The sequence below is a fragment of the Halyomorpha halys genome, unplaced genomic scaffold, assembly GCF_000696795.3.
Source record: "Halyomorpha halys isolate HHAL.00 unplaced genomic scaffold, Hhal_1.1 Scaffold283.1, whole genome shotgun sequence".
Taxonomy (NCBI): Eukaryota; Metazoa; Arthropoda; class Insecta; order Hemiptera; family Pentatomidae; genus Halyomorpha; species Halyomorpha halys.
This window is the reverse complement of record NW_027113072.1, coordinates 134,732-146,378: the sequence shown is the minus strand read 5'-3', so window position 1 is coordinate 146,378 and position 11,647 is coordinate 134,732. Positions and strand designations below refer to the sequence as shown.

At 29.4% G+C, this 11,647-nt stretch overlaps 1 protein-coding gene across 2 annotated transcripts in view; it reads left to right on the top strand.

Annotated features, from left to right (window-relative positions):
* LOC106680719 (TBC1 domain family member 30) overlaps nucleotides 1-11,647 on the top strand; it is a 499,453-nt gene that overhangs the window by 353,091 nt on the left and 134,715 nt on the right. For both annotated transcript variants that reach the window (XM_067050693.1, XM_067050694.1), the window contains one exon: nucleotides 9,467-9,572. In XM_067050693.1, coding sequence (XP_066906794.1) covers nucleotides 9,467-9,572 — 106 coding nt within the window. The remainder of the gene's footprint in view (nucleotides 1-9,466; nucleotides 9,573-11,647) is intronic.

Here is an 11,647-nt window from a genome sequence, read left to right as displayed (position 1 = left end):
CCTCAATATAAAGCAGATAGGAATTCGTACTTGCGTCCAGTTGGTGTCCGATCCTTTGCCGGTTCTAAACTCTAATATATCTCTTCTTGATAGCTCAAGGTCTATGTGGTTAAACGGTCCACTATATCTTAATTTATCATCTCTTATCTGGAACGAAATATACTGCCATTTCTCACGTACCTTCTGTTTCAAATAAATTATTTAATTCGATTAGACTGTTACATTAATTTCTTTTTTAATTGTTTTTCAAGGAATGATATCGGCTTTGTACAATACCACAATTAGCAAGTAAACAAAAAATATTCTATCTCCACTCTTTAACCAATTTTAAAAGTATAAAACGTGGTAAATAACCAGTGAATGGGGCCTTCACCAAAGCCTATAAGATGAATTCTGAGTCTGTCCAAATGTACGGTTTTTAAATACGAGTGTCGTTTTAAAGATATAAAAAAAATCATGATTTATAAGTAACCATTCGATGTGAAGTAAATTATATTATGAAGGCTAAGAATTAAAGTATAATTTGATTGTTTTAATAAAATAATTTGTATCCAAGTTAATTCCCAAACAATCTTTATTATAACTTTAAACGTTTCGGCCTACCTGACCATCCTCTAAGCCAATCTTAAATATAAATTTAATCATTATAACCAACAATTAAATTGTTGGCTATTCTGCCCAGGTCAATAAACCTATATAAAATAGTCCGTTTATCTGTAGATTGGCCTTCTTCAGGGACAATCTTAAATATAAATCTGTACTACACATCTAAAAATTAAAAAAAGTGAAAGGTTTTTGTGATAAATTAATCTGTAAATAAAAGTTTTAAAATCGAATGGAAAAGTGAAAATAGGTTAATTTGACTAAATTTATTAACCTGGGTAGAATAGCCTGCGAAAACTTTTTATGTTTAAGATTGCCCTCGAAGAAGGCCAGGTTGGTCGAAACGATGGAGATTTAAAATAATAATAAAGATTGTTAGAGACTTAACTCGAATAAATTATTTTATTTAAACATTAAAACCAATCTCGAAGAAGTCATAAGATTATATATAAAGTATAATTTTATTAAAAATACTCCGTTTATCCGGAATAATGTGACTGAGGATATTAAAGAAATGCCACATGACTGATTTGACATGGTATACTGAATAAATTAAAATTCTTGACATTCATGATCTTTATTAACTTTAAGCGCAATAAAATTGTTTATTTGTCAATAATTGTTACTCCCTTTCTTTTACGCCACATAACTAACAACTAAAAAAATGAATACTAAAAATTAAAGAGCATTAAATTCGGCGTAAAAGGAGTACCATAATTTAGTAGTAGGGTAAAGATATTGGCAAAACATTAAAACAAGAAATATCTTTTAATAAATACATTAGGTAATTAGTGTGAGTTTTGGGATTGCCGAAAATACTTTTCTGTGGCTAGTGTAATAGAAGCTAATTTTAAATATTATTTATAGATTTGTATTTTGTTCAGCGGCCTCATATACTATATCTCATGCGGAGTTTGATAGTGTAGCTGGTAGTACATAAGGTTATATATACAAAACCTTCAAGATTATCAATAGTTTTATTTTAATCTTTAATCTTCGATTTATTTAAGAGATTAGTTAATTCTGTTCAGGGAAAAATGTACTAAAACACACTATAACATGATAGATTTTTAGAAACTTTATTTAAAAACATAAATTAATTTTATCTGTATGAAGTGCACCTTCAACTGAAGGCCAGGTCCTACCCCACTTTAGAATACTGGCTGCGCTAATGTTAGTGGACTGTATGAAAATTAATTATAAAGAAAATAAAACATAAATTGACAGGAAAATCTCTTAAAATTAATTACAAAGAAAAATATATATAAATTGCCAGAAAAAATCGATTAAATAATTTACACATGATTGCAGGGAGAGGTCGAAAGGAAACAATTTTTGGGTAGAAGGGGTTAATGAATTTCGATTTAGAGTTTATTTAAATAACAATTGTTGATGGTCATGATGATAAAGACTAAGATATCGAAAGGAGTTAACTTATTCCCACGATCCCTTCTCCTCCTCCTCCGCAGCCCCCCTTCTCTATTGCCGGGGAGACTCTTCCTTAATGTTCTACTCACACTTTTTCATCGAAGAAGAAAAGAAAAGATTCGTCCTGAAAAAAAAATGGTCTTTCGCCTTTGCTTTAGGCCACAGCTAGCTAGCGAGTGTACATTTTTTTTTATCTTGGCCACATAATGCGCGAGTGCCACTTAGGCTTATGCATGAATTCTAGAGAGCCACCTGTTGTTCACATCTTCCGTTTAAACGGGACAATGTATCAATGTAAAAAGAAAATGGTGTAAAAGAAGTCGGGAACATTGCTTCTTTAATAATTTAGAGTTAAGAAATGAAATTTCGTGGAACATCACCTGTTACAAGAACGTGAACGGAAAAAAGTAAACATTACTTGTATTCAATACTGTTTTGAAACTTAATTATACAAATTAATAATATTGATTTTATCTGAATTATATTGACTTTATATTCTTATCGTATTCTATAATGTTTTTAGAGTTACACAACTTAACGGTTAATTGTCATGTGAAAATTAATTCTTTCACGCATTTATAAGTTTTAGTAAAAGCGAAGTTGAATTTTAATTTACGCTATCAAAATTAGGCGACGATTTCCATGAGAACTAGGATTACTGGGAAAAAACTCTGAAATTTTTCTACTGCAATACGTATCCTTGATTGAGGACCTATAAAGTTCTAGGGTGAGAATGTCTAGATTCATTTCTCCGGCTTGCTGAGCTATCAGGTTCTCTATTGGGTTATTTAGCGGAGAATAAGACTTAATTAATAAATTTAGTTTGACTTAAGAAATCAGAAATAGTTTATTTAGGATATCTACTTGATCAGTTGGTGATCAATAACAACTGTTATCGGAGCCTTGAAACTGAGCGTTTACTTAACTTTTGTTTTATCAAATTATTAAAATTAGATTATTAAATAGTTCTGGCTTTGACCTTAGAGTATGTTACCTAAGATGAAATCCTGAATATTATTATGCGTGAGGATGTTGCTAGTTGTTGTGTCTTAGAGGGCACTCTGCTTTGCTTGCATAAACTTTTTTTTTTCCTGCTCCATTAGGGCACTTACTTCGGCCATAATTATGGATAAATTAAGCAATGCCATTAATGTGAGGTAAATTTCACTCAAAATTCTACCCTGACCAAAGATGTATACCTCTACAGGTCCTTTATTTAACCTTCAACCTTTATTTAAAGGTTCAACAATTTTTATCTGAATTGAATTAATGTTGGAGAAGTGCGTTTATGTGGGATCAGAATTTTTTTCTTTTAATTTTGTCATGTTGATTCGTGTTTTTTTGAACATTATTTAAAATCATTTAATACTTTTGTTATATTACTTTTATTTATGGTCATATAATATATGTTTCCACAGCATATTATAACATTCACATATACGATCAAATATTCCAGGAATTATAGAATCACCAGATAAGATTATCCTATATGGTAATAAAATATTCCAGGAATTATAGAATTGCCAGATAAGATTAACATATATGGTAATAGAATATTTCAGGAATTATAAAATTACCAGATAAGATTATATTATATAATAATAAAATATTCCAAGAATTGTAGAATTACCAGATAAGATTATCCTATATGGTAATAGAATATTCCAGGAATTATAGAATTACCAGATAAGATTATCTTATATAATAATAAAATATTCCAGGAATTATAAAATTACCAGATAAGCTTATTTTCCAAATAAATATTACAGAGAAATACGACATTAGTCGTGGAACACTGTTGCTCATTCTTTTTTTGCTTACCTATATCTAGTATTTTTTTTGCATTAATGTTACAAATGTATTTTAATGAAAAATACTACAAAATATTAATTCAATGGTTTTTAATAAATTTATGCTAATAAAATAGTTTCTTCTATTTCATACATTTATAATTCTTCTAAATTATGAATCTGTGCGTAATTAAATAAATATGTCTTAATTGAATTAATTTTCCTTTCAATGAATAGTTGACTAATGATCAAATATCATGTGAAAATGTTATAAAAAATTGTTATATTCTGTTTATTCGGTTACTTTCTTAATTGGCAAATGGGCCGATTGTTTTTGTCATCATTATTTAACTTAACCCTTGCACTGAAATGGGTCAATTGTAATGTTTGTGTTTCATTAGATCTTTAAAATTTTGGATATTTTAATCAATTTAATTTTTTTTTAAATGGAACATATTATTTAGTAATTTTTAACATTTGTGTTCTTTTGTAAATTTAGTCCACGGCAAAAAAAAAAGAAAAAAAAATGTTGAAAAACATGAAACAATAGCTACTGTAGGTGTCAGAACAAAAACGACCAGAAACCTTTTATTTGAAATTTGAGCTATCCATTTGGTAAAATGAGTTGAGTTGTTATTTGGAGGAAACTGATATTTAATATTGCGGAATGTGACTCTGGTCATTTGACCCCTTTGTCCTTCAAATAATTCATAAGTTAATAGCATTCTATGCCTCTTCGTGCTTTAGGTCTGTACTGACATTAAAAAAATTATAATTACTTCATACTTGAGTCTGTAACAGATTTCAATTAATATGTCATGGATGTCCTCAAATTAATATGTAACGTTCCCCTTTGTGCCCTTTATACATAAAGATGACCCTTATGGAAATTCGAGGAGTAATTAAGGTGATCTGGACATGCAATTAGTGCATAGCCGTTCACATGTCCCCCGTATATCTACATGTTAGAAAACTAGTTTAATTAGGGCAGGATATTAGACTAGATTTACCGAATAGGTGTAATAGCTTCCATATCACCTCCATTTCCTAATGCTAACAACGATCTTGCTAGTCTCCTAAAGCGTTATTAAAATTTAGAAACACTTCACAAAATAAAAAACTGTAGGGTGTTTCACCAACTGTATATTTCTTCTTTGATAATGTCTAGTACATGGTTTGGGCCATAAAGGTCATCAGACATTATTATTCTTGGACCACATCATTACATTATAATCCATCTTTTAAAATTTCACTTCATAACATAGAAATTGCAACATCATTTGATTCCAACGACTGGAACATGAGTTGGGAAGCTGCCTCTAAATTATTAGAGTTCACAAAGTAAATTATAAACTTGAATAATTTAGAGTTAGCTATCCAATTCACTTTTACCAAATGATTTGTGCCCGCTGAAAAAACACACTTCGCCCTCCCCTTCCTCCCGGGTTCATGAGGCCCGTCAGCCTACTGGTGGCAACTATAGGCTGATCGCAACTGAACCAGGCGTACGACTGATGACCCTATTCTGTGGATCTTAATCGAGATTCTTTAGTCTGTGATCCTCCAGGATCTCAAATGGACGACCGGAGGTTCGCTCAATAGACGGTCTGCTTAAGGGAAAAAAGTATATAGTAGAACATTAATCTTACCAAACCACCTCCTTGCACAACAGTTGGCCTAGTAACAACTCTTCCTTACAAAGTACTGCACCCATGACCTTTCATGATTCAGATAATTCTTTGTTGTTTTTTTATTGTATAATATGATTTTTTTTCTTACCTCCTGGAACAAAGAAAAGGCATTTACAAATATACATATACCGGCTATTTTATTATCTTGTTTTGCCGGGATGGCATTATAAGAATGGTTGCCGGGTCCGCTGAAGGCGGTGTCAACAGTGATGGCATATGTTTCCCTGGATGCAGGCTTCCTAGGAATAGGAAGGGGTTATTCCTGTTGTTCCTTAAATTAAAAATTAAACATACTAAATGGGTTTAATACGTCTTATTTAATGGGAGCGTAGGAAAAAAACAACACATAAACCAGAATTCGCCTGAAAAAAAATTGATTTTTAAAAATTAAGTTAGATTCGATTTTTGCTTCTATCGAAAATTGTATAAAGGAATTTTCATATAAATAAAAATTAAAAATTTTCGAGTTTTATTTTTGGAAAGTATTTGTATTTTGCTGATGTTCCACGTTCAGGAAAATACGATAAAGAATATTTGGCCTTATCTGTAATTCTCCACCTTTATGCCTGGCTTACGGGACACAACTTAACTGAATGCCAACATACGACTCCCGATACAAATCTTTGTATAAATTACCAGTAGACTTCCATTCAATTTTGTAGGATTACTGTAAATTAACTTTTTGAATTCCTGAATCACTTAAAACTTTACCATAAAATTTCACCAGAAGCTCCCATTTTTCATTAGTTATACATTTCAATTCGGAAATTAAGGCAATAAGGACTAATAAAAAAATCGGATATAAAGGAAATCATGACTTGTAAGTGGTTGATGCCTTAAAATAATAATAATAATAATTATAATAAAAAAAATATTTGGTTTTATTATATATAAAATAACAAATCGATGTGTACATAATAACCCTTAAGTATATCAAAAGATGGTATGCGATAACATAAAAAAAAATCTAAAAAGATATAAATTATTTTTTTTCTCGGCTCCTAGGCATTGGCATGAGCCTTGGGACACGTAAAATCGGTGATTCCACATGTATAGCCTCCTCTTGTTAGTTTTATTCAAAATTATTCATCTTTCTTGTACACATTTTCTTACGTATATTCAGAGATAGCTAGTGCACTTAGGAGCCTAAAATACTAAATAGTATATTAGTTCAATTTATGGCTCATATATTTGTCATATAGGAAATATGATATATGTTATTGAAATGATTACTGATGCATTGCTTCTAATTAGTTGGTATTATACAATATAATTAGTATTCGTGCATATTACATCGAAATATTTATATCATTCTTCTAATTTTAGGAAAGAGCTTGATATCTCTTACGGGATTAGCTTAAAATATTTATAGATATATACGTCCATATGTTAATTAGGACGAAAAGAGGCCGTAGTAGTGAGACCAATCTTTGAGATTCTGAATATTATCGGATACCGTCGAGAAAATTGGAAGAAAATGATTATAGATCTCGAACCATTCGTAAAATATTAACGTGATAAAAAAAAAATTGTATCTATTAAATGTAATTGGATACGGGTAAGTAATAATAAGGTCTATTTTGACCAAAGGCAATAAAGGAGAAAATTAAATTTCTTTCCGCTCTCTCTTCATTAAAGTTAAGTATCCCTGGTGAGTTTAATAATACCTTTAAGTGAACCGAGACGTTCTTAACTAAAAAAAAAGATCAAAATAACGAACTATCAATTACAGGAACGTTTTAATCATGCCTAAAGTGGAGTAAGAAATATGTATTTTAAAAGCAGTTTCTGAGATTAATGAAAGAGGGTTTCCAACATTAGTTTATGATCGAAGATCGTTAGCCGGGTAATGGATGTTTCATAATTATTTTCTATACGAATAATTATTTAAATATCGATGCCAGAAAAGTTTGATGAGAATAAAGACCTTGAAATGCACTGGATGTTATCAGCTTCTGTAAAAGCAACGAAAATAATCTAATAGGATACAAAGGAAAATCTCATAGGAAAAAGTGTAAAACCTAATTACCATAAAATTATATATAAACAAAGAAAAAAAATTCTGAGGATTAGTTTTAAAAGTAAAATCCTCTAGTAAGTTATGTACTATACAATTGAATAAATTAAAAATGCAGGTCGACAAACTAAAACCTGGTTTGATAAATTTGGCTCTTTTTTTAGGCTGAAACTATAAATAAACTCTGTTCAACCCCAATACCTACACACTTTTTACAAAATCATGTAATTTCAGTTTTTTAAAACAATAATTATGATAATCATTCATAGCAGTTAACCACTTTACTAATAATTTTTAAGGTATCTAAAGGATGTTAAAATGGACTTAAAATTCACTTCAATTTAACAGCTAAGATAATAATATTTTTAATTATTTTAATATAGTCAATACTTAAAAACCTTGCTATTGTACATTTTATTGTTATTACCAGAGTGAAACATAACTCGTCTTGAATTGGGTGAAAATACAACCTAACGGCATTCGAAATCTATCGTCAACAAAAATATATCAACTGACGAAAATACTTCTCACAATATTTAACGTACTTCCTATACGGAACTATACCTAATACAGAACGTACTATCTAGATAATTCACCCATATAAATAAACTTTATTCTCGAACATTATCGTATTCTTGTAAGCTCAACGGTTGCAAGTTTATATTGGAGAATGTTTTTTTTTTTCAAATTTATATTCAAGAATTTATTATGTAAATAAGGAGGTTTGTTGAGGTACGTGCATATAAATACATCGCTCCAGTATAGCATTTGTGCAACAATATTACGAACTTTATTAGGATTACGGAATGGATATACAGACCGATAAGGGCAGTCTGCAGTCAGTACTGTCAAAGATTGGAGCGGTTAACATTCTGTCTCGTTCTCAACCACGACTCACTACGGCTGTTTCTACTGAATGCAAGATCATCTTATTTCTACCGACTCAACCTCGGCTTCAATACCTCGGGTGAGATAACTGAAAGGTGTTATCGATATGCGCATGTCGATACCCTCTCCTCCCTCCCGGCCATCTGAGTGACTATTTTTTTTCTATTCATCGAGCTTCCTTATTTTTTAGTTTTCTCGCAACTCAAGTAGTGAAAAATTAACTAATTTTTTGTGTAAAGCAAACTCTTTTAATTTTTTATATATGTATCCAAATATTTTTTTTTTTACTTTATAATTCATTATTTTTTTTGTAACAACAGAACACAATTCATTTTTTTTTTTATTTCATTTGTTTGAATTTTAATTTTATTAAATTGTATATCTTTTGGAAAAAAATTTTTTATCATTTCATTTTTTTTATTATTTTGATTTTGTTTTCTATGAGATTATTTTCAGGTCCTCCGTATTTTATTTATCACCCGAACCAACAGACATTTACTCTAGAGAAGATAATTTTTTTTTAAATCGCGAAAAAAACCCTCGCCCCAACACTATATGTAATATGAAATTATATTAAAAAAATATTATAAAAAAATCCAAGAATCGTTTTAAAATTATTTGATCCTATTATTACTAATTAAAGGCCTCAGGGTGTGTTAAAAGTATATTTTCTGTTTTGATCTTCATTGCATTCCAACCTAGACTTGACAAATTCAATTCTAGTTATGAGGTGGATGAATCAACCAGTTAAGAGGTGTAGAAAATTCAGCACTTTTCCAGATTCTGCAGTTAGTTGAATATGTTAAATAATAATTTATAATGATGATCAATTAATCGACCAATTTTAGTAAATTTCTGATTCAAGGATGTTCATCTTAATTGTAAATTTCTAATTTAATTATTATTTTGATTAATTAATCAATTAAATTGTATTAGAAGAATGATAGTTGACCGTAAGTAATATTTTGTAGGAAGGTAATCTATTTTTTGACTTTTGACTTTGACTTCTTCCTCTAGGTAATTAAATTTTAATTAATACTTTATCACAGGAGAATGCTGAGTGTTAGGAGCGCAGACGAGTTCTACAGTATCATGGCGGTCCTTACCAGGGAGATGATGGAGTTCGGTTTGATGGAAGCCAACAACCTCATTAAGGTATGTTAAATATTGGTTAGTACAGTGAATTTGTTTCATTGTTATTTTTCATTGATGAACTGTTTATCCTTCACACACTCTGTTTTACGTTGTTTTTACTGTGGTATATACTATTTTATACCAGAAATTTGATTCCTTGCATTTTCATGCAAATAAGAATAGTCAAGGTATGGAAAAACCTAAAAAAATCCCCACTTGCCTTTCTTCATTTCTCTATTGTATTTTGCTACAATCTTAGTAAGTAAGTCTGAGTGCTTATTATATTATATAGTGTTTAATAATTAGTTAAATAAATATAAATGTGATGATAGGAGGTTCGGTCTGAAAGGAACCAAAAATAGTTAGCAACTAATTATTTGTCGACGTTTCGCCCCACTTTGCAAGAAAAAACAGCTACAAAAATGTTGGCAATGTAGGATAATAAGATACAAAAAATTAAACTAAAGTATAATTAAAATTTATGTAAATGTAAGTGATAACATTATATAAAAATGAACAAAAAGAAATAATAATAAGATGTATGTATAAGTATATACACCTTATGGACTATTAGATTTAAAATAAACAGGATACATAATAACAATTAAAAATAGAAAAACAGGTATAGGAGAAATAAAAACAAAAATTTTATAAACTAAAAGATAGAAAATGAAGGAAGTAAGATGAGGATAAAAAAGGTCGAGAAAGAATAATTAAAAATTATAAATTAGAACCAATAACCTGTCGAGTTTAGAAACAGCAAACGAGTGACGAATAAGCGGAAAAACTCTCCACTACTTATGTCTGTACTACGTCCCCTTTTTCGTAGTTACATAATTTTTAACCCTGACTTTTATTTTTTGTTTTTTTGTTTTATTTTTTTTATTTTATTATCTTACATTTTCAATACATAAAAGTAGGTCAAAACGTCGGCAAATAAATATTTGTTAACTATTTTTTGTTCCTTTTTGACAGTAACCTCGACCATCTTCTTCATATTTTGATATACTTAATAACATTAATTTCAAAATTAATAGCTGGGTTTTATAAATATGCTTTTTTCCTTATTAAATTTAAATAGAACTAATTAAATATTAAAATTCTTTCAATTAATAATTGATAAATAGATGAGAAAAGTTTTATGTAAATATTTATTTATTTAAACGATATTATTATAAAATACAGCAAAACTGGTATTTAATTTACCCTAAAATTTACAATTATTTTTAAAAGTTAATTTCAATATTCTATTTTGATTGAATGATTTCAATTTTTAACCCTGACTTAGTTTTATTTTTTGTGTTTTATTATCCCATATTGTCTATACATAAAAGTAGGTCAAAACGTCGGTAAATAAATATTTGTTAACTATTTTCTGTTCCTTTTTGACCGTAACCTCGACCATCTTCTTCATATTTTGAGAATATGGTCAATCGTTTATGAATGTAGTCCAGAAAATCATTTTTTATTTTTAAAAATCTTTACTATAAGACATTATTAATCATGAAACGTCGTCTCGAATGTATTTATGTTATACATGATACATGTTAATGTATATATTAGTAGAGCCAATTCCATTTGTGCTCGAGAAGTGATTCTCCTGGCTTGGACAGCCTTCAGTGCAATTAGCAGGCCTGACAGCCGCTCATGTAACTCTAACCCTCTTCGATTGTCTGTGTAATGGAGTCCAGTCCTTAGGTGTGTCCCAGCTGTGCTTTATTTGTAGTCTGCATTGTCTTAGTAACCTATCCACACTAATATTGTACAAAAATTAATTACAATCACATTTGACTATAATTAGTAATTGTAATTTTCAACCATTATTACAAATATTTAGAATCAAGTAACAATTCCTAATAAAACTAGTGATTTAATTTCAGCAGATTCAAATTTCAGTGATTATAATTGCAATTATTTACTTCTAGCCCTCTTCCACAGTTATTATGTTCAAATTGCTTACTTAAATAAGTATGAAGAGAATAGTTCAGTAGGAATACATGCGTCGTATTTAGAAATAAAAACCACCGAAAAAAAAATTACTCCTGATATTCAGTATTTATATATTTAATATATATATTTTTTTATATCCATTCCCT